This window comes from Orcinus orca, chromosome 15 (assembly GCF_937001465.1).
Source record: "Orcinus orca chromosome 15, mOrcOrc1.1, whole genome shotgun sequence".
Classification (NCBI taxonomy): domain Eukaryota; kingdom Metazoa; phylum Chordata; class Mammalia; order Artiodactyla; family Delphinidae; genus Orcinus; species Orcinus orca.
Genome location: NC_064573.1, coordinates 81,805,239 through 81,829,681, shown reverse-complemented (window position 1 = coordinate 81,829,681; position 24,443 = coordinate 81,805,239). Strand labels below are relative to the sequence as shown.

The following is a 24,443-nucleotide window of genomic DNA, read 5'->3' as shown; positions in this document are numbered from 1 at the left end:
TCTAGTGTTCACATCCTGGCTCAGCCACACCCGGTCTGAGCCACCTGGGCAAGATATTCCCTAATGTCTCTTCTCTGAACCTTGAAGAATGCAGATTCCTGGACCTGACTCACCAGGTTGTTGAGGATGAAGTGAGTGACATCAGGAGAGCCCCCAGCACGATGCAAGGCATACAGCACGCTCTCCATAAATGTTTGTTCTCTTACGAGAGAACACCTTTCCTCTAGACCCCAGGTGGCATCAGGCATGTGGCAGATCCTGGGAACCAGATCTCTCATCTTGTTCCCTGAAAAAGCCCTTCCAGGAATGTCACTACCACACGGGAGGGGCTGAGGTCCCCTCCTGGGTCCATGGAGAGATGTGTAAGGAAGCTTCCTTCTCTTTCCTGCCCTTGTTCCCTCCTTTTCACCTCCAACTCAAGCCCCAACAGGGAGGCAGGAGTCACACAGACCAGGTGCTCCAGGCCGGGGCATCTGCCCACAGCGCTGGGGGTTGGGGAGTAGGTCCCCAGCTCCTACCCGTTCTTCTTGGGCAGGTAGGCCTCCATGTCAAAGAAGATGTTCTGCCGCTCCTTGACGTTGGCGCCCAACTGCTGAATGAGCTCTGCCTCCTCCCGACTGGTGTGGCGCTTGTACCTGTGGTCAGAGGTGTGGGCGTAAAGAGAAGCAGGGGCGTTACACAGACTGCAGGAAGAATCTGGAAACTCTGGGTACCGCCCTCCCATCTTGCCATCGCAACACTTCTCACAACCTCAGTCCTCCACCTGTATTCTCTGCGTTTGATGCTGACTCCCTGCTAGTCTTGTGACCTTGGGAATGTCCTTCAACCTCTCTGCCTTATTTTCCATACCTCAAACACAGGGATACATCCCATCAGTCTTACCTTATAGACAATATCAATGTGAGAATAAAGTGAATAAGTGCAATGTTAAGCATTTAGAATACCGGACACAAAGTACAAGTTCAATGGATATCTACTGGCAGTACTACTTTCCAGGCTACTCTATAGGAACAACCTGAAGATTACTAAGAGTACAGACAGGAAGGATGCTTTGAAAGTATAATCAGTCAACCAACCAAGGTCTGACTGTTATTCTTTGGTGACAATCTCAAAACCAGGAAAACAAGTCATAGACACTCTCAGAATAGCAGGGGTCCTTGGTGTAAGAACATAACTCACGGGTCAACCTTCTAACTCAGTGGTTCTCAACTGGGGAAACCTGGGATGAGAGCACTTCCCAAACCATGAAGACACTGTCTGGGAACATTTTGGTTGTCAAGACAGGGGTAGAGGGTTCTACTGGCACCTAGTGGGTAGAAGCCAGGGATGCTGCTAAACGTCCGATCATGCACAGGACAGCCCCCAACAGCAAAGAATTATCAGTAGTGCCACGACTGAAAAACCCTAGACAGATGAAAGACTCTTGAGTCCTGTCATCAGTAAGATGTGTTTTTCCAAGGGTGGTGATGTCATTACATGGAACCATCCACACTCTACACCATGACTACCAGGCCTCCATTTCCAAAATGGTCAGTCAAGGATAGGGGTATAATCAGTAACTGTCCCCAAAATTGTCCACCAGGAAAAGGAAGAATTGACCAGGATTCCAGAATTGTCACAAACTCTGGAATGGAGGCCCAGCTAAGTGACCTGGGACGAGCCACTCAGAGCATGTTTTCCTGCCTCCCTAGGGGGGTCACAGTATCCAGTATCACCTGCAGGGGATGAGAGCACTTCTCAAGCCATGAAGACATGGGATTAGGAAGTGAACAGGTGATCCTGGCCTCAGGAACTGAACTAAGTCATGAGCTCAAGCATATCCCCACCAGGGATGCCAGACTTCTCACCCACTCCACCAGAGAGCCTGGTGAGGAGTGAGCTCCCACACCCGTGAGAAGGATACTTGCTATTTACCTGCCCAGTAGGACTTATTAGAACACCTTTCCTCTGGGGAACTATGCCTCATCCTCGCCCCATCCCGTATGGTTCAAGTAGGGCTGTCCCATCCCCCAGGTCCATAAAGTGAACATATGACCGAGTCTTGTCCAACCAGAGTCTCAATGACTGGTTTGCAGACGGGTACGTGACCAATTCCAGCCAATGGGGATCATGCCCAGAACTTCTGCTGGTGTGGCCGAGCCAGTAGGAAGAAAGGCTGGAGGATAAAAGCCTGGCACTGTTGGTGGCCATCTCAGTGACCATCTCAGCCAAAGTAAAGCCAACCTAGAGGAAGGCAGAATTTAGAGGAAAAAAACAGATTCCTAAAAACACCCTTTGACCCCTGGATCCAGTGATGCCTGAAGCCACTCCTGGTTTTTTCCATTAAAATTTCCATTCTCTGCTCAAGCCGGGCCAGTTTTGAGTTGGGATTCAGGGGAGCCTTTGAGTTGCAGCCAGCCTACCTCTGGAGCGTGTGCTTCAGGTCCTTCAGTCGTGTCTTCTGCTTGCTGATGGAGCTGCTGCACGAAGTCTGGAGTGCGGTCAGCTCCTCCAGCTTCTGCCTGTAGATCCTGTGAATATCCTAAGGGACGGAGCAGCCCAGGTAGCATGTGCAGGAGGACATAATGGGGTCATTTTTCAGTTTGCTTGTGTCTGGGGATGTGACTACAGCAATCACAGTTTCACAGTTAAGATGATACAACTATGGATACCAAGGGAGAAAGGGGTGGGGTGGGAGGAACTGGGAGACTGGGATAGACACTTACACATTATTGATACTACGTATAAAATAGACAACTGATGGGAACATACTGTAGAGCACAGGGAACTCTACCTAATGCACTGTGGTAACCTAAATGGGAGGGAAGTCCAAAAGGGAGGGAATATCTGTATGTGTATGGCTGATTCATTTTGTTGGGCAGTGCAGGCTAATGCAACATTGTAAACCCACCATACTCCAATAAAATTAATTTTTAAAAAAGAGAGAGATGTGGCTATCAAAGATGTGGCTTATAAAATTGGGACTGGGTTTGGGGAAGGCAGCACAGCACAGCACAGCATTTCTGTAATAAGGAACTACTGTTTTTTTCCTGTGCAGGTTCCATCCTTCCTGATGGGAACAGCAACCAAAATGCCTTTGAGAGGTCAGCCACCTCTTGTCAAGTTTTTTTTTTTTTTTTCTTGTCAAGTTTTAATCCAGATGGTTTGAGTAGAGCTAACAGTTCCCATGCCAAGAGTGGTCATGTGATCCAGGCCTGGCCAATCAGTATCCTCCAATCCCCTGGCAACTGATTGGTTCAGAGGTGGATACATGACTCAAACTGAGCCAATGAGAGTCAGCCCTGGGACTTTTACCTAGAAGTATTGGTTTAGTGATGCCTTCTTTCTCCTGGGTTTGCTAATCTGGTAGAAGGTACACCTGGGGCTGCTGAGTGGAGAGAGCCTGCCTAAGAATGAAGCCAAATGGAAAACAGAATTGAGACATGGTAAGAGACAGCATTCTCATAGCACCATTTCAGCCCCTGGATCTAACCGAGTCTGAATGTAATGCTACCTGATACTCTTAGTTACATGAATTAATAAATTTCTTTCCAGTTAGTCCAGTTTGAGTTGGGTTTTTGATCCTGGCAATGAAGAGAGCTCTTGCTAAGTCAACTAAGAAAAGGACACACCTCTTCCCTTAAAGCCAACCCTCCCTACCCCAGGCACAGTCACTCCAATACGCTCAACATCTCATTCCTGGAAATAACCATTCAGGGCCATAAGGCCAGAGGAAATACAAGAGACTTCACCCCAATGCAGGGAGAATGGAACACAGTAATTTCTCGACATTGCTGCCACAGCACACTTCCCCCCAAATAATGCCATATGCAGGGAAACGACCAGTTTCTTCTAGAGTTTGATAATCTAAGACAAATACCAACAATTTGGAGAAAACAATATGGGGGAATGGGGACCATAAAATTAAAAACAATAATGCAATGAACATATTTAAAGTGGCTGTTTGCTTGGGTGGTGGAGAATTGTATTAGCAGAGAGACAGAGAAAAAGAGGATGGTCAGACAGGGAGGCCACAGCCTAAACTCTCATGTCTGTCAAGCAGGTTCCTAGATATGAAGGTTAAACCAGAAAATAAGGCAAAAGTGAAGGCCCAGAAGTGAACAGATAGCAATTCGGAGCCACATGGAAGAACGCTGTGAGCGAGACCCCCTTGGCCCCCAGAAGAGAGGGCTCAGTCCCCTGGACTTATACAGTTTCCTCACTCCTTCCCGGGCCCCAAGAGAGGAAAACTGTGTCTCTTTTTTAATTTAACTTTTAATTTTTAAATAATCTCAAACTTCCAGGAAATTCCCTGGCAGTCCAGTGGTTAGCATACGGTGCTTCCACTTCAGGGGGCCTGGGTTCGATCCCTGATCAGAGAACTAAGATTCCACAAGCTGCGCGACGTGGCCAAAAAATTTAAAATAAAATAAATAATCTCAAACTTCCAAAAGTATTGTAAGAGTACAAAGAACTCCCCTATACCTTTCACCCAGATTCACCAACTGTTAGCATTATGACATATTTGCTTTATTCCCATGTGTGTGTGCGTTTATGTGTGTTGGGTGTATTCTTTTTCTATATCAGGCGACAGTAAACTACAGCCCACGGGCCAAATCTGGCCCCCTGATTTTGTATGGGCAGGAAGCTAGAAATAATTTTTGCCTGGTTGGAAAAGATCAAAAGAAGAATACTTCCTGACACGTGAAAAGTACATGAAATTGAAACTTCGGTATCCATAAATAAACTTCACTGGAGCACGGTCCTGCCCATTCATTTATATATTGTCTGTGACATCACAGCAGCAGAGCAAGAGAAGTGTGACAGAGACCACATGGCCCGCAAAGCCCAGAATCCTCACTACTTGACCTTCTTGCCAAAAGAGTTTGTCTACTCCTGTTCTAAACCATTTGGGAGTTAGTTGCAGACAACAGGCTTCTTTACTCCTAAATACTTTAGTGCATATTTCCTAAGGACATGACATTCTCTTATACATTCAGTTATCAAATACAGAAAATATAACTTTGATACAATACAATACTATCACCTCCAATACCATCCAAATTCAAATACAAATTTGGATGCTAACTATCTCTTGAAGGCAATTTCCCCCCAGACCTGGACCCGATTCAGTTTGATGCCCTATATTACTATTCATATCACTTTGGTCTCCTGTAGTCTAGACCAGCTTCTCAACTTCCGTCTTTTGTGACATCGGCATTTTTAAAGAGTTCGGTCCAGTTGTTCTGGAGAATGTCCCTCCACCTTGGTTTGTCTGATATTTCCTCATGATTGAATTTTAGTTATGCACCTGGGACAGAAATGCCAGTAAAGTGACGCTGGGCCCTCAGTGTCTCCCATCAGGAGGGACGTGGTGTCTGTGATGTTAACTTTGATTGCTTGGGAGAGGTGGTGTCCACCTGTCTTCTCCACTGTACAGTGACCAACTTTCTACCTGTAATTAATAAGTAATCTGTACAGAGAGAGGCTTCAGTGCCAAAACATTCCTCAATGTTCAACCAATATCTGCTGGTAACAAAGGAAACCTCCAGAACTGGACGAGGAGGATGGGGGCAGAGAGACCCCCCAACTAAGCAGCCTTTGAGAATGTGGGGTCTTTGGACTGAGAGTCCCCAGCAATGCCAGCTGGGCCATGCCACCTCCTGGCACTCTTTGGTGTTGGGTCCCACCACAGCACGAGAAGACCAAGACTGAAACATCGGCAGCCCGATACTTACCAGGCCTTCAGTTTAAATTAATATTTAATTTCACAAGTAAACATGAAGACATCATCCTCGTTAAAAATTAAAACACTGCAGCTATGGCTAGAGTCGGCTTTGAATATACCCCTATCCTGTCTTCTCCCACTTCTCCAGAAGTAACCACTGTTACCAGTTTCTTCTAGATCTTTTTCTACGTATTCTTCCAGACTGTATGTATCTATGTATTTCTATATTCCACATAGACCTATTTCTATATACACACACTTAACTATGTATACATATATATGAAAAATACACACTGTTGCAAAAACTAATTGCCCCTAATACTTATTCTCCTTTGCATCCTTTTAATAACAGGACCCTACTGAGTGGTAGCCAGGCATGTGGCTGTCCAGCTACAGACATTTCCCAGCCTCCCTTGCAGCTAGGTGTAGCAATATGACCAAGAGTTAGCCACTGGGTTGCAAGCAGAAGTGATGTAAGTTCTGAACCACATTTTTTTTTTAACCATTACACCCTGCCATTTCTAGCTATTCAGTTTTCACATGTCAAGCCAACATTTTCTGCCAAGAATAACTGAACCACATTTTTATAAGGAACGGCTTGCCCTCTACTCTCTCTTTCCCTGGCTGGCATATGGCAACAATGGATCCAGTTACCTTGAAACCAGAGATGGAAGCCACATAATACAAATGACAAAGCCCACTGTGCCCTCCTCAGCCAAACGAACCTGGATCCCGGGTGACCTCCTGTGACAGGGCTTCCCACCTGTGACTGTTTTACAACAAGACCACCAAGCCTTTAGCACTCCTCACATAGAGAAGTGGGTTCTCTGTTCCCTCTCATTAAAAGTAGGCTTATGGCTGATTTGACCAATAAAATATGTCGAAATTACCCAAAAAGCAAACAATCTGATTAAAAAATGGGCAGAAGATCGGAATAGACATTTTTCCAAAGAAGCCATACAGATAGCCAACAGGCACATGAAAAGATGCTCAACACTGCTAATCATCAAATAAATGCAAATCAAAACCACAGGGAGATATCACCTCACACCTGTCAGAATGGCTGTCATCAAAAAAGACCACAATTAACAAATGTTGGCGAGGATGTGGAGAAAAGAGAACCCCTGTGCACTGTTGGTGGGAATGTAAATTGGTGCAGCCACTGTGGAAACAGTATGGAGGTTCCTCAAAAAACTAAAAATAGAACTACCACATGATCCAGCAATTCCACTCCTGGGTATATATCTGAAGAAAATGAAAACACTAATTAAAAAAGATATAGGCACAGCAGCATTATTTACAATAACCAAGATATGGAGGCAACCTAAATGTCCGTCAACAGACAAATGGATAAAGATGTGGTATATATATATATACAGTGGAATACTACTCAGCCATAACAAAGAATGAAATTTTGCCATTTTCAACAACATGGATGGACTTGGAGGGTATTATGCTTAGTGAAATAAGTGGGACACAGAAAGACAAACACGGTATGATATCATTTATATGTGGAATCTTAAAAAAATAAAACTAGTGAATATAACAAGAACAGACTCACAGATACAGAGAACACACTAGTGGTTACCAGTGGGAAGAGAGAAGGGGGAGACGGGCATGATAAGAGTAGGGGATTAAGAGGTACAAACTGCTATGCATAAAATAAATAAGTTACAAGGATATATTCTAGTAGAGAATGGACTTGAGGACACGGGGAGGGGAAAGGGTAAGCTGGGACGAAGTGAGAGAGTGGCACGGACTTATATGTACTACCAAATGTAAAATAGATAGCTAGTGGGAAGCAGCTGCATAACACAGGGAGATCAGCTCGGTGCTTTGTGACCACCTAGAAGGGTGGGATAGGGAGGGTGGGAGGGAGATGCAAGAGGGAGGAGATATGGGGATATATGTATATGTATAGGTGATTCACTTTGTTATAAAGCAGAAACTGACACACCACTGTAAAGCAATTATACTCCAATAGAGATGTTAAAAAAAAAGGATATACTGTACAACAGAGGGAATACAGCCAACATTTTATCATAAGCATAAGTGAAATATAACCTTTAAAAATTGTGAACCACTAGGCACTTTCCTGGTGGCTCAGTGGTTAAGAACCCGCCTGCCACAAAAACAGAAATATACATCAATGGAACAGGAGAGAAAGCCCAGAGATAAACCCACACACATATGGTCACCTTATCTTTGATAAAGGAGGCAAGAATATACACTGGAGAAAAGACAGCCTCTTCAATAAGTGGTGCTGGGAAAGCTGGAGAGCTCCATGTAAAAGAATGAAATTAGAACATTCCCTAACACCATACACAAAAATAAACTCAAAATAGATTAAAGACCTAAATGTAAGGCCAGACACTATAAAACTCTTAGAGGAAAACATAGGCAGAACACTCTATGACATAAATCACAGCAAGATCCTTTTTGACCCACCTCCTAGAGAAATGGAAATAAAAACAAAAATAAACAAATGGGACCTAATGAAACTTAAAAGCTTTTGCACAGCAAAGGAAACCATAAGCAAGACAAAAGGACAACCCTCAGAATGGGAGAAAATATTTGCAAATGAAGCAACTGACAAAGGATTAATCTCCAAAATATACAAGCAGCTCACGCAGCTCAATATCAAAAAAACGAACCGCCCAATCCAAAAATGGGCAGAAGACCTAAATAGACATTTCTCCAAAGAAGACATATAGATTGCCAACAAACACATAAAAGGATGCTCAATATCACTAATCATTAGAGAAATGCAAATCAAAACTACAGTGAGGTATCACCTCACACCAGTCAGAATGGCCATCATCAAAAAATCTACAAACAACAAATGCTGGAGAGGGTGTAGAGAAAAGGGAACCCTCTTACACTGCTGGTGGGAATGTATATTGATACAGCCACTATGGAGAACAGTATGGAGGTGCCTTAAAAAACTAAAAATAGAACTACCATATATGACCCAGCAATCCCGCTACTGTGCATACACCCTGAGAAAACCATAATTCAAAAAGAGTCATGTACCACAATGTTCATTGCAGCTCTATTTACAATAGCCAGGACATGGAAGCAACCTAAGTGTCCATCAACAGATAAATGGATAAAGAAGATGTGGCATATATATACAATTGAATATTACTCAGCCATAAAAAGAAACGAAATTGAGTTATTTGTAGTGAGGTGGATGGATCTAGAGTCTGACATACAGAGTGAAGTAAGTCAGAAAGAGAAAAACAAATACCATACGCTAACACATATATATGGAATCTAAAAAAAAAAAAAAGATTCTGAAGAACCTAGGGGCCGGACAGGAATAAAGACGCAGACGTAGAGAATGGACTTGAGGACGCGGGGAGGGGGAAGGGTAAGCTGGGACGAAGTGAGAGAGTGGCTTGGACATATATACACTACCAAATGTAAAACAGATAGCTAGTGGGAAGCAGCCACATAGCACAGGGAGATCAGCTCGGTGCTTTGTGACCACCTAGAGGGGTGGCATAAGGAGGGTGGGAGGGAGACGCAAGAGGGAGGGGATATGGGAATATATGTATGCATATCGCTGATTCACATTGTTTTACAGCAGAAACTAACACAACAATGTAAAGCAATTATCCTCCAATAAAGATGTTAAAAAAAAAAAAAGGAATCCACCTGCCAATGCAGGGGACACAGGTTTGAGCCCTGGTCCAGGAAGATCCCACATGCCGCGGAACAACTAAGCCTGTGCACCACAACTATTGAGCCTGCGCGCTAGAGCCCGTGAGCTACAACTACTGAAGCCCACGTGCCTGGAGCCCGTGCTCCACCAAAAGAGAAGTCACCGCAATGAGAAGCCCACGCACCACAACAAATAGTACCCACCGCTCACCGCAACTAGAGAAAGCCTGTGCACAGCAATGAAGACCCAACGTAACCAAATAAATAAATAAATAAATTTATTTTAAAGAAAGTTGTGAACCACTATATTGTACACCTGAAACATATAGTACTGTTAAGTCAACTATACCTCAATTTTTTTTAAATGGCAGAAGTGACACTATACAATTTCTGAGAAAAAGTCACGGAAGGCCACGTAGCTTCTGCCTTATTTGCTGGAACACAAGCTCTTGGAACAAAATGTTCAACTACCCTGGGGCCACCATGCTGCATGGAAACCCTAACCACATAGAGAAGTCACATGGAGGCAGTCTGATCAATAGCCCCAACTAAGACAAACCTTGTTATTCCAGCTCAGGTCCCAGACATGAGGGTCAAGAAACCTCCAGATGATTCCAGCCCCAGCCATGTGAGTTACTCCCAGCCATTCACGTCTTCCCAGCTAAGGCCGCTGACCTCATGGAGCACCGTCAAGCCATCCCCACCATGCCCTGCCTAAACTCCTGACCCACAGACTCTGTGAGCAAAATGCAATAACTGTTGCTTTATGCAGCAACAGATAACTGGAACACCACTCACCCTGGACCACATCCCACTCTGAACTGTTATGCAAGAAAGAAAGAAGCTACCTCATTTAAACCCTTTTATTAGGATACCTCTTTGCTACAGCAGCATAGCTTATACCCTAAAGCACATACTTCTGATTTTTTAAAATATATTAACAGTATCAGAATATAGATATGATTTCACAACTTTCTTTTCTCACTCAACAATATGTCTTATAGATCTACCCACATAAGAATATATAGATGTATTTCATTTTTTTTAGACCTGTGCAGTACTTCATGCTGTGGACATACAACAGTTTATTTAGCCATTTTCCTATCACTGGGTGTTTAGGTTGTTTCCAGTCTCTGACTATAACCGACAATGCAGCACTGAATAATATCCTTGCACTGTCTCTCTGGGGAAATGTGCAAGTGTCTCTGGGGAAGAGAAGTGGAATTGCTGGGTCACAGGGTACAGGCTTGATTTTAGTTTTAACAGATCTTGGCAAATTGCCTGCAAAGTGACTGTGACAATTTACACTCCCACCCACAGCATATGACAGCTGTCCTCCACACCTCACCAAGCAACACTCACTGCTATCCCCACTGACTTTTTTTTTTTTGGCCACCCTGCACGGCCTACGGGATCCTAGTTCCCTGACCAGGGACCGAACCTGTGCCCTCTGCAGTGAGAGCACAGAGTCCCAACCACTGCACTGCCAGGGAATTCCCCCCACTGACTTTCTTAAGGGCACTTTTCCGATGCTTCACTGGTGATATTTTCTGCCCAATCCTAAGGCATCAGACTGAGTAGGGATAGGAAGTCCATGGCCCTTCCCATAATTTTGTCCCTTGGCACATACAATCATTCCTGATCCCTAAGAGTTCTCCGTCTCTCTCTCTGCCATTGGCTAGAACCACTTCCCAAGGGAGATCTGATACTGGAGACCACACGTCCAGTCCACCCTGCCCTCGGCTCCAGGCTCAGGATTTGCCAGTCTTGAGGACAAGGTGGGGTCTGCGGGGCTGGAAACAAGGCCCTTAGTGTGACACGCTCTCCATTCCCAGGGCACTCCTTGCCCACGCCCAGTCTCTGCTGATTCTACCTCATGCCAGTCCCACAAGCAGCAGGAAAGATTATCAACTCACTTCTTGGATTCTAAATTTTTTCCAGACCTGCTGTCTCTCAGTCTTTTTTCAACTGTGGCAAAAATATATAACATAAAATTTACCATGTTAATCATTAAATTTAAAAAACTTTTCTACTTGTAACAAAATACACATAAAATTTACCATCTTAACCATTTTATGTGTACAACTCAGTGGCATCTAATATGTTCACATCACTGAGTAACCATTACCACCATCCATCTCCAGAACTTTTTCATCATTGCAACTGAAACTCCAAACCTGTCACAGAATAATTCAATTTCCTGTTCCCCCCCCCCAGCCCCTGGCAACCACCACTCTACTTTCTAGTTCTATGAATTTGACTCCTCTAGGTATAAGTTGAATCATACAGTATTTATAATTTTTGTGCCTGACTTATTTAGACATATCATCATGGCTTCAAGGTCCATCCAAATTGCAGCATGTAGCAGAATTTCCTTCCTTTCTAAGGCTGAACAATATCCTGCAGTATGTATATACCACATTTTATCCACTCATCTGTTGATGAACACCTGGGTTGCTTCCATCTTTTGGATATTGTGAATAGTGTTACTATGAACATGGGTGGATAAATATTTGTTCGAGTCCCTCCTTTTAATTCTTTTGAGTATATAATCAGAAGTAGAATTTCTGGATCATAAGGTAATCCACGTTTAACTTTTTCAAGGAACTGCCATACCGTTTTCCAGAGAGGCTGTACCATTTTACAACAGCTGTCTCTTTTTTTTTTTTTTGGCTGCGTTGGGTCTTCATTGCTGCGCGCAGGCTTCCTCTAGTTGTGGCGAGCGGAGGCTACTCTTCGCTGCGGTGTGCGGGCTTCTCATTGTGCAGCACGGGCTCTAGGCACGCGGGCTTCAGTACTTGTGGCACTTGGGCTCCGCAGTTGTGGCTTGCAGGCTCTAGAGCGCAGGCTCACTAGTCGTGGCGCATGGGCTTAGTTGCTCCACGGCATGTGGGATCTTCCCGGAACAGGGCTGGAACCCATGTCCCCTGCATTGGCAGGTGGATTCTTAACCGCTGCGCCACCAGGGAAGTCCCCACAGACCCTCAGTTGGACTTGTGCTTTGAGATGTTTTTTTCCAGGAACAGGAGGATGAGCCACACTGAGGCAATCCAATCCTGCCTTTCATCCAGCCAGCCCTGTGTCCTTGAATGCAACTAGTCGCCAGATGGAAGCTTTCTGTTGTTTTTGCCAGCTCAGCAGCTGTTCCCTTTCTGGTTAATGTCCCTATGGTTTCTTTGGAGATCCATCCCTCCCCAACACTCAGTCCATGAGATCTGGCTAGGAGCAGGTTTACCCCAGGTTCCAGGGCAAATGACCCAGGCCTGGCCAATCAGAATATCAGCCTCCTGACCAGGCTGGCTGACTCAGGGACGAGCATTCAAAACCAATGAACCTCAGTGGTGGGGTTTTATCAGAACTGTTGGAAAAAAAACCAAACCTCTTTTTCCCCTAGTTCTCAAGGTAGCAGGAGCTACCCCTGCTACCTTAGCAGAGCTAATGGGGCTGCCTTGCCTGGGAATGAACCCAACTGAGAGGAAAACAGGATGGAGAGGCAAACAAAGGCTGAGCCCTGACGGTTTCATTTAAGCCCCTGGATCGGCTTATATCTGAAGGCGGTACACCTTTGACTTCCCTATTAATGTAAGCAAACAAATGCCATTTTATTCTGTTTGGCTTTTTAAGAGGCAAGTGTCAGAATCTAGATTAACATGCCAAAGAACAGAGCTTTCCATCTGGGCAAAGTTAACCACACCAGGTAAGAAGAGAAGCCATAAATCTTGGACTCTTTATTACCAAGCTCTTGCCCTGGTCACTGTCATTTATTTTTATTTTTATTTTTTGCGGTACGCGGGCCTCTCACTGTTGTGGCCTCTCCCGTTGCGGAGCACAGGCTCCGGACGCGCAGGCTCAGCGGCCATGGCTCACGGGCCCAGCCGCTCCGTGGCATGTGGGATCTTCCCGGACCGGGGCACGAACCCATGTCCCCTGCATCGGCAGGCGGACTCCCAACCACTGCACCACCAGGGAAGCCCCTAAACCATCATTTTTTAACAACTTTATTGAAGTATAATTTACATGTCATAACATTCTCATTTTAAGTGTACAATTCAGTGATTTTTATACATTTATCAAGTTATGCAACTATCACCACATCCAGTTTTAAAACATTCCATTATCCAGTAAGATCTCCAGTGTCTATGAGCACTCGCTCCCCACTCTTCCCTCCTCCCAGCTCCTGGCAACCACTAATCCACCTTCTGTCCCTATAGATGTCTTTTCTGGATACTTCATATAAATGGAATCATACAATATGTGGCTTTGCGTCTGGCTTCTTTCATGTAGCATACTGTTTTTGAGGTGTATTTATGTTGTAGTATGTATCAATTTTTATTACTACTCAGCACTTATATCACATTTTGTTCATTCATCTACCAGCTGTTAGACATTTGGGTTATTTCCACTTTTTGGGTACTATGAATAATGCTGCCATGAACATTCATGTACAAGTCTTTGTGTAGATACCTATTTTCCTTTCTCTTGGATAGATACCTAGGAATGGAATTGTTGGGTCATATGGTAAGTATATGTTTAACTTTCAAAGAAAATGCCAGAATGCCAAACCACTATTTTTATTTCTAAACTAGGCAGCAGTGTATTGGAGCAAGGGAGACACTCACTGAAAACTGGGAGTTGGGTCTCTGCACACAGTGCAAGGAGTACCAGCTTATTAAACGTGACTGACTCCCACTTCAAGTTGCTACCTCCAAAAATAACCCAGAGTGCTGGGGGCACCAAAGCAGACAAGCAGCTATGGAAGAAAGGACTCTACTCTGCTGCCCGAAGCAAGTCCCAACCCCCCAACTATCTAGTTCAAGACCAAGCAAAGAAAACAGACACACTTAAGGAACCTCCATACTGTTCTCCGTAGTGGCTGTATCAATTTACCTTCCCACCAACAGTGCAGGAGGGTTCCCTTTCCAGCACACCCTCTCCAGCATTTATTGTTTCTAGATTTTTTGATAATGGCCATTCTGACCGGCGTGAGGTGATACCTCACTGTAGTTTTGATTTGCATTTCTCTTAAAAAACTAAAAATAGAACTATCATATGACCCAGCAATCCCATTATTGGGCATATACCCTGAGAAAACCATAATTCAAAAAGAGTCATGTGCGCTGATGCAGGGGACACGGATTTGTGCCCCGGTCCGGGAAGATCCCACATGCCACGGAGCGGCTGGGCCCGTGAGCCATGGCCGCTGAGCCTGCGCGTCCGGAGCCTGTGCTCCGCAACGGGAGAGGCCACAACAGTAAGAGGCCCATGTACCGCAAAAAAAAAAAAAAAAAAAAAGAGTCATGTGCCACAATATTCACTGAAGCTCTATTTACAATAGCCAGGACATGGAAGCAACCTAAGTGTCCACCGACAGATGAATGGATAAAGAAGATGTGGCACATATATACAACGGAATATTACTAGCCATAAAAAGAAACAAAATTGAGTTATTTGTAGTGAGGTGGATGGATATAAAGTCTGTCATACAGAGTGAAGTCAGAAAGAGAAAAACAAATACCATATGCTAACACATATATATGGAATCTAAAAAAAAAAAAAGGTTCTGAAGAAACTAAAGGCAGGACAGGAATAAAAACGCAGATATAGAGAATGGACTTGAGGACACAGGGAGGGGGATGGGTAAGCTGGGACGAAGTGAGAGAGTAGCATGGACATATATACACTACCAAATGCAAAACAGATAGCTAGTGGGAAGCAGCTGCATATCACAGGGAGATCAGCTCAGTGCTTCGCGATGACCTAGAGGGGTGGAATAGGGAGGATGGGAGGGAGGTTCAAGAAGGAGGGGATATGGGGATATATGTATGCATATGGCTGATTCACTTTGTCATACAAGAGAAGCTAACACAGTATTGTGAAGCAATTATACTCTAATAAAGATCTATTTTAAAAAAAAGAGACGCACTTGATAAAATATCTAAAGATGGAGCTTTGGAGGCAGGAGGAAAGAGTATAGTTATAAGGTAAATATTGTCAGCAAAGAATCAAATGCTGGACTTCCCTGGTGGCGCAGTGGTTAAGAATCTTCCTGCCAATGCAGGGGACATGGTTTTGAGCCCTGGCCTGGGAAGATGCCACGTGCTGCAGAGCAACTAAGCCCGTGCGCCACAACTACTAAGCCTGCGCTCTAGAGCCCTCGAGCCACAACTACTGAGCCCACGTGCCACAACTACGTAAGTCCACACACCTAGAGGCCCTGCTCTGCAACAAAGGGAAGTCCATGCACCACAATAAAGAGTAGCTCCCGCTCGCTGCAACTAGAGAAAGCCTGCACACAGCAACAAAGAACCAATGCAGCCAAAAATAAATTAATTAAAAAAAATTAATTAAAAAAAAAAATTTCTCGGGCTTCCCTGGTGGCGCAGTGGTTGGGAGTCCGCCTGCCGGTGCAGGGGACGTGGGTTCAGGTCCTGGTCCAGGAAGATCCCACATGCCACAGGGCAACTAAACCTGTGCACCACAACTACTAAGCCTGTGCTCTAGATCCCGCGAGCCACAACTACTGAGCCTGTGCGCCTAGAGCCCGTGCTCCACAGGAGAAGTCACCGCAGTGAGAGGCCCGTGTACTGCAACGGAGAGTGGCCCCCGCTCTCCGCAACTAGAGAAAGCCACATACAGCAACGAAGAACCAAAGTAGCCAAAAATAAATAAATAAATAAATAAAAATTTCTCTTTCTCCGAGAGAAAACGCAAGCATCATACACTACTCAATTCTTCAGTAAATGATATTTGCATGGTCATAACCACATAAATGACTGAGACTATTTTTTAAATAAATTTATTTATTTATTTATTTTTGGCTGCATTGGGTCTTTGTTGCCGTGCACGGGCTTTCTCTAGTTGCAGCTAGCAGCGGCTACTCTTCGTTGCAGTGCGCAGGCGGTGGCTTCTCTTGTTGCAGAGCACGGGCTCTAGGCATGCGGGCTTCAGTAGTTGTGGCACGTGGGCTCAGTAGTTGTGGCTCGTGGGCTCTAGAACGCAGGTTCAGTAGTTGTGGTGCATGGGCTTAGTTGTTCTGCAGCATGTGGGATCTTCCCGGACCAGGGCTCGAACCCGTGTCCCCTGCATTGGCAGGCAGATTCTTAACCACTGTGCCACCAGGGAAGCCCGAGCCTATTTTTTTTAATAAGTCTTTTGGTACTGTTAGGTTACTTTTTGGTCTCCTGCTCATTTTATTATGAAATATTTCAGACATATTGAAAAAGATAGAAAATCATATAATAGAAAACAAATATAACATTAATACCCATATTCTCACCCTCAGTTTAAGAAATAATAGGGCACAAAGAGTTGAAAGGCCCTATGTACTCTTTCTACGTGGTATTCCCATCTGCTGCCCCCAATGAGGGGAACCTCTATGCTGGTTATGTCCACCCCCACGCCCACCCCAGATCAATTCTGTCTTTCTCTGTGCCCTGGGACTGCATCTCCCAGGCTCCCTTGCCCTGCCTCCTACCTAGCCAATGGGATGCCAGGACAGAAGACTGGAGAGCGGGAGGAGAGAGAGGCTGGGGTATTGGTTCCTCCTGCCTCCTCCCTGCTTTGCTACAGCTTTTGACCACTGCAGCTCCTGTCCTGCAGCTCCCCTTTCCCTGCAACAAGCTCTGGTGACGGCCCCTTCCCTCTGCCCCTTAGGATGAGGACTGGTTCCAGCTCCAGGGACCTCGTCTTTAAACTGCCACACCTCTGTAAATAGTCCCTTCCTTAGACTTTTTTCAGTGACACCCATTTGGAAGAGTCATTTGCTTCCTGCCAGGGCCCTGCCCAAATCTCCACTATACTGAATCTGGCCCATATCACTCCCTTGCAAGTCTTTATATTTGTACTACATAGACATGTATCAGTAAGCAAAACATAGTGCTGTTTTGAATGCTTTTAACTTTATTATACATGTCATACTATACATACCCCTTGGCAACTTTTCACACAATGTTGCTGGGTTGTTTTTTTTTTTTTTTTGAGGTTTTGGTGGGGTTTTTTTTAACATCTTTATTGGAGTATAATTGCTTTACAAGGTTGTGTTAGTTTCTGCTTTATAACAAAGTGAGTCAGCTATACATATACATATATCCCCATATCTCCTCCCAATGTTGCTTTTCTTTTTAAAATATTTATCCATGTTGATACATATAGCTCTAGTTTATTCATCTGATCTTCATACCACACTCTATGGATGTTCAGTGGAATTATCCATTCTGATGGACAGTTAGGTTTCCAGTTTTCAGCTGTTACAGAATTCTTATACATATCTCCTATTTGAGTTTTTAACTATGTGGATATGTATTATTTATAAAAATGTAGAATAGATCAGAGAGAGACAGACACTAACATTGGCTCTGTAAGCTGAGATACCCATAGCTCCTTTCCTACATGTCTGATTACCATCCTTTTATACCATGTATGGGAGACACAAACAATTGAATTTCTGCTGGAAGATTTGGAGATCTGCCACCTCTCCTGTCCTCTGAGGCCCCAAACTCTGCCCCACTGGGAAGATGAGGTTAATGAGTCCAGGTGCCAGCACAGCTGTGAAACATCTAGAGATGCCCTTTCAACACAACTTGGCTGAGTCACAACTCTTGAGTCAACGTTTATTGCAAGAACTGCCGGCAATCAAGAATTCCCTGGTGGTCCAGTGGTTAGGAGTCCACACTTAGGAGTCCGAACTCTGCAGGGGGCAAGGGTTCTATCCCTGGTCGGGGAACTAAGAAACTGCAAGCCACGCGGTGCGGCCAAAACTTTTAAAAAAAGAAAGAAAGAAAGAATTGCCAGCAATGGAATCATATGCCATTTTCAGACAGGGCCCTGGTCTAGGAACATTGCAAGTTGGTGGGCAACCCAGCAGACTGCAACAGAGCCATGGCCACCACTAAAATGTGGTCACTTACAGGTGTGGCTGGTGCTAAGTTTTCAAGAGACTGCATTTATATAGTTCTCCTTCCAAGGAATCAACATCAAATAAAGATTTCTGAATGCTGAATATACTGAACTAAGACTCAGTATGCCATGGAAACACTACCAAAGATAGCAAGTTGACTTCACCTAAACTGTATCAATTCTATACTGGGAAAGATTCTGAGTCATGCGCCAGGATCGATTAGTAATGTCTGTTATAGGAGCAGTAAGTGAGGGCATCAGCATGCATGTCAGGCATTTGGAAGACAGAATAACATAATGGTTAAGTGATTAGGCTTGAGAGTCAGACTGCCTTCATGTCCAGAGTCTGCCACTTCTTAAGTTTCCTCAGTTGTGGAAGAGCTAGGGGATGAGCTATATGTTAACAGGCATGTACTGGTTTTTGAAAATCAGTTTTACAGGTAGAATTTACATACGAATTCACCAATTTTCAGGTATACATAACGAATTTTGGCAAATACATATAGTTGTGTAACCACCACCACAATCAGGACATAAAACAAAGGTTCCCAAACTTTGTTGGTTCACCACACCCTTAGCGTCTCAGTAAACTTTTCACAGAGTCCTTAAGCCAAATAATTGAAAAGTATTTATGTCCTACCAACTTAGTAGCCTCTTGGGGAAAAAAGAATACACAGAAATTGACAAAAGTATTTTTATTTCATTCAGAAGTAACCAAAATTATTTACGGATGTGTGTGCCTGTTGGGCTCTGCACAAAATCTCAAACCTTGGGAATAGATTGGACACTGTCATCCTCATTTCTTGTTCTAAATTGATTTTCACATAGTATTTGATTTTAATCAGCCCCCAAAACCCAACTTCACAAAGATATGACATCATTAAAAAGATGTGTGGGGCTTCCCTGGTGGTGCAGTGGTTGAGAGTCCGCCTGCCGATGCAGGGGACACGGGTTCGTGCCCTGGTCCGGGAAGATCCCACGTGCCGCGGAGCGGCTAGGCCCATAAGCCATGGCCGCTGAGCCTGCGCTCCACAACGGGAGAGGCCACAACAGGTGAGAGGCCCGCATACCGAAAAAAAAAAAAAGATGTGTGAAACATTCTTTTTAATGACAGATATTGTGTTTCCCTTGAAAATTTAAATTATCCCACAGTCCCCCTGTGAGCTTGCTGCAGCTCCTTGGAGGTGCCTTAACACAGTCTGTGAGGCACAGATATAGACTGTTTCTATTACTCCTAAAAAGATACCTGTCCAGCATCCTTCTCTGTTTTTTTTTTTTTTTACTACCAGTATTTTGATTTTCCTTCATGGGACCACCCCTCCACCACTCTTATTTCACGTGGTTTGAACAGCACTTATCCCAGTCCTGGGCTCCAGGGGAGACATGTTAACCAAGACCCAGCCAATTAGTGCCACAGGGTCTGGTTAAGTAAGGGATAATCACATGACCCAAGTCGGGCCAATGAGAGTTAGCCCTGGGACTCCTGCCAGAATTACAGGAGAGAAGATGCTCTGTTTCTGAGGTTTGCTGAACTGGTAGATATCAGCCTGAGGCTGCCAATGCTCATCTTTGCCACAACATGGGAGAGACTGTTGAGAATGAAGTTGACATAGAGGAAACATACACACACTCACACACACAGACATCACTGAAGCACCTGGATCCAGCCTTGCCTGAAGCCATTTCCCACTGGACTTCCCACTACATGAGCCAATAAAACATTTTTGTTTGTTTGTTTTTTGGCTTAAAGCTGGTTCAACTGGGTTTCTGCCACTTACCACTAAGAATCCTTACTAACGCATCATGTTAAAGCACCGTACAAATGAAATGAGTCCCCACAAGTCCAAAAGCTTCCTTCGAGAGCCAAGGGTCTCAGGATACTGTTGGAGCCCACTGTGTTAGGAACCCAAAAAGTATCTGATGGATACAGCAGGCCTGGGTTCAAATTCTGGCTCCTCGAGTTTCAAGTTACTTAACATCTCGTAGCCTCACTCTCATCTGTAAAGCCAGGCTGTCGTTTAGATTAAATGGAATAATCCATGTATCATACAGTCAGCTCTTATTGTTGCTGCTATTATTGTCAGCCTTTGTTTTCTAGATAAAGAAAAGCTCAGAGAGGCGGCTTGCTAAAGGTCAGATGCTAGGCAGTGGCAGAGTTCAGGCCTGAACCTAGGAATCCTGACTCCCTGTCTGGAGTTCTTTCCACAGAACCCACTTCTAGGGAAAGAGGCCCAGAAGGCAATGCAAGATGGGAGAGAAACAAAAGAGTACCCGGGGCACAGACCTGCCTTGGGTAGTAGTTAAGAGTATACAGGCCCTGTCATGGATATAGAAAACAAACTTATGGTTACCAGGGGATGTGGGGGGAGGGATAAGTTGGGAGATTGGGACTGACATATACACACTACTATATATAAAACAGATAACTAATAAGAACCTGCTGTATAGCACAGGGAACTCTACTCAATACTCTGTAACAGCCTATATGGGAGAGGAATCTAAAAAAAAAAAAAAAAAAGAGTGGATATACGTATATGTATAACTGATTCACTTTGCTGTACATCTGAAACTAACACAACACTGTAAATCAGCTGTACTCTAATAAAAATTAAAAAAAAAAAAGAGTATAGACTCTGATGTTCAATGCCTGGGTTTGAATCCTGAATCCAGTACTCATAAGCCGTGTGATTTGGGGTACATTTTTCACTCTGCAAGATGGGTATAACAGGATCTATTTCACAGGGTTTTTTTTTTTCAAGGGTTTTAATAAAATAATACTTATCTTCCTACTTCCACCCCGTCCGCCTCATGTCTATTCTATACACAGCAGCCAGAGGGATGCCCGTTTCATTGGTAACAAAAGCCAAAAATCTTACAATGGCCTACCCTGCATTTCTGTGAGGTCAGGGTTAGGGAGAGGCTTCTTCGGGCCACCTCCTTCCTGGGTGGAGAGGGACGAGGTTTCCAGAGATGCAAGACAGGAAATGCACATTAAATCACCTGCCACCACATCTGTAAGTGACCTTCTGTGGTCACACCACAGGCCACAGGGCCAAACACGCACTGGTCTCAGACTAATGCTCAATTCACCGGCATGGCCGAAACCGCAACCAGGCAAAACCAAAGTCCTCACGGTGACTCGACCTTGCCCCCGAGTCCAGAGAGGCCCTGGCAGATGCAAATCACAGGCAAAAGAAAACAGATCCTTTCCTCTAGAAAGTCCCAGAGATTATGACTTTTTTAGGGGTGGGGAGGAATTCCAAAGACCTTTCAAATCCTCTAGGATCTGAAATTAGATTTCCTCTTTCCTCCCTTCACTGGAAAAAGGGAAGAAGAGGTAAAACACAAAGATATTATACATCATCCCAAGAAAGACAGAATCAGAGAGATATGAACATGAAACCCACAAATCCCAGATTCTGAGGCAGATATAGGCAAATTAAGATAGGCCGGGATTTTCTGGTGAAAAAAAAAGACCCTTCCTATTGGTAACCTTGCCCACCTGCCTACCTGTTGTGACCTCCCTGTTCCCCAACAAATGTCTCATATCTGAAAGTCCACCCAACACATACATAATGACAATATATACCCTACTTATTTATATGCGTATTTCCAGAGACGTTCATCTCAGGAGTTCAGAGCTCTTACATTTATTATGGGGGTTGGGGGGAAGGGTGAGAAGTCAGACCTAGTCCAGTCCAGTTCCCCCACTGCCGAAGACGTGAGCAGGGGACATCACGGTTTCCACCTGGTCAGCCCTTCTACAGCCCTTGCTGTGCACCAGGGGACAAAATCCAGGGTTAATTCCCAATTCCTCTCTGTCCCTCACACACCTGAGTCCCAGAGACACCAAGTAAGAACATAACAACAAGTCAAAAGTCTCCTTTATCTAATTGGTGTTAAGTGCATTAATTGCATAGCTCTGAAGCACTTCCCACCCTAATACCCTCCATGGCTCCACAGCTGCACATGACCTGAGAGCCCAGCAGGACAAAGCGTTAAGAAATAGCTGAGTCTTCTCGATGGCAGTGGAGCCTGAAGGGTCCCCTGGGAACTGAGTGGGCCCTAAGCCCTGGGCCTGAAGGAAAGGGCACGAACCCACACATGCTGGACAGGCCAAGAAAAAGTACCCTTCTGGTTCTGGTACCTTACTCTGTGCTCATGCCTGAAAAAGCACCCGCCTTCCTGCTCAGTCTCTCCAGCAACCCTCTCTCTATTCATCTGGACCTACGACATCATATCTAGAAAGACCCATCACAGACACCCTTGCCAATCTCCCCTCCCCTCCTCTGGACACAGTAAGAGGCCAACCAAACTGCAGACAAGAGCTACATGGACAGAGAAAATGTCACTGCTCCAGCTGAGGAAAGGAAGGAGCGGGCTGGGGTGTTCCATGTGATTTAAGGCAAACAGAGCCCAACTCTGGAGAAAAGAGACACAATCCGGTAGCTGCGGAGGGAACAGCCTCATCTCCAAAAATGGTCCAGGCATCCCTCTTGGCCAACCCTAAGGTTTCCTGAGGCGTCTTTAGTCACCAAGGTAGATAGCTGAGGCCTCTGCGAACCTCCTATCAGAAACAACTTCTCCTGCCAGGCCCGCGCAGCGGCAATACCATTCTCTCAAGGGGCCTCTTACACCCGCCCTCACCCCACCCAGTGTAAGGCTCTGGGCCAAATGGGTGAGGGCTGGGAGCAGCCTCTATCACTAAAGGAGGCAGCCCAGCTGTCACAAGTGACAGATGTCATCCACAACGCCAAACTCAGCCTGCAGCAGCGTCGGAGAGGCGGGCACAGACACAGGAGCCCCAAAGACTGAGAACAGGGGTCTCTAACCCCTAAGCAAAGTCTACGGGTTCAAGGTGAATGGCTCCCAAGCACATCTCTCAAAATGGAGCTGCAGAGGAGAGGGCTGGCCCGCCAGAGTAAAGGACGAGTGGAGCTGCCGAAAGCTGGAGGGCGGCGGTGGGGTCAGGGGAGACCCCTGAGGAGGTGGGCGCTGGGCTTTCTCTTTGAGTCCCCAAACATACCTGTCCCCTCCGGCCTCCCCCACATGGACACGCCTGGAACTTCCCCTCAGAGGCCATAGACCAACTTTCTGCAGCGAAGGAGGTGCGCGGAGCAAAGAGCCGGCGCGAGGGCGGGGGAAATGGGGAGCTTCGACTCGGCGCCCAAAGGGGATGAATAACTGAAATACTGGGAGATGGGAGGGGGCTGGCTCACGCGGACCACCAGCCCCCAGGGCCTAGCCAGGGGCAACCTCTGGGCCCTAATGGTTCCCACCGCTCGGGCTGGGCAAGCAGGAAGCGGAATACCCTGCACATCAGGTAGCAGAGTTTCAGGACTAGGTGGCCCGGTCCTACCTGCAGTTCCTGAAATTCTCCCTCCAGCTCGTGCCACTCGCGCTCGCAACGCTCCAGCTGGCCGGCCATGGTGCAGTGGTGCGAGGCGGAGGCGGTTGCTCCTGCAGCGTGGCGCGGCCGGCCACCAGCACCCCACGCCTGTCCGCTCGCCGGCCGCCTTCCGAGGCACCAGCTGTTCCTGCGCAGCGGGAGCCACGCGCGCAACTGACGTCACAGCCCCGGCCCTGGTGCCCGCCCCACCCCTCGCCGGGAGTCAGGCCCTGCGCGTGCGCACGCTCCGCCCCGGCTCCGCCCCCGCGCGTCGGGCGCCTGCCGGGGGGTTGCTGTAGCTTTGCAGAACTTGGTAGGGTCTACTGCTGCCCGCCTTGGGAATGCTTCTGCGCCTCCAGAATCTCTCTCGCCTAGTTTGGGTGGGGAACTTCTCCGCAAACCGCATTTGTAGAGCTTATTTTACTTAAATTGTGTGTATTGGGGGTGTCTGGGATCGGGAGGTAGAAGGGAGATTGCGGGGAGGGAGCATTGCCTTAACTGAGCCAAAGCCAACGACGGCCTGGAGAGAGGGCCCTGTCATCTCACATTGTCATTATTTACTTCAACCAATACATCCTAGATCCTGCCCTCTAAGACTCTAGGTGACTCTCTTGACAGCTGTTTCTGTCGCTCAAATGACATAACCACCTCAATGCTAATTGAATCCAAATTCCGTCACCTCCTGGGCGTGGTCCTGCAAGATCTATCCCTGCCTAGTTTTCGAGTCACATCTCCTATCTTATCCCTCTCGATAAGTACTCTCCAGCCACGGTTTTTGTTGGTTTT

The 24,443-nt window shown here is 45.8% G+C and overlaps 1 protein-coding gene across 7 annotated transcripts in view; it reads right to left on the bottom strand.

Annotated features, from left to right (window-relative positions):
* TMEM120B (transmembrane protein 120B) overlaps positions 1 to 23,861 on the bottom strand; it is a 48,817-nt gene extending 24,956 nt beyond the window's left edge. The window contains exons 1-4 of one of the 7 annotated variants that reach the window (XM_033440900.2): positions 23,628 to 23,851; positions 21,917 to 22,041; positions 2,403 to 2,521; positions 519 to 635 (exon numbers count right to left, since the gene is read on the bottom strand). In XM_033440900.2, coding sequence (XP_033296791.1) covers positions 519 to 547 — 29 coding nt within the window. In that variant the 5' untranslated portion in view covers positions 548 to 635; positions 2,403 to 2,521; positions 21,917 to 22,041; positions 23,628 to 23,851. Of the gene's footprint in view, positions 1 to 518; positions 636 to 2,402; positions 2,522 to 21,916; positions 22,042 to 23,627 lie in introns of all 7 variants that reach the window. The other 6 variants (XM_049698107.1, XM_049698106.1, XM_033440896.2 and 3 more) reach the window with 6 other exon arrangements.
* Positions 23,862 to 24,443: the final 582 nt, after the last annotated feature.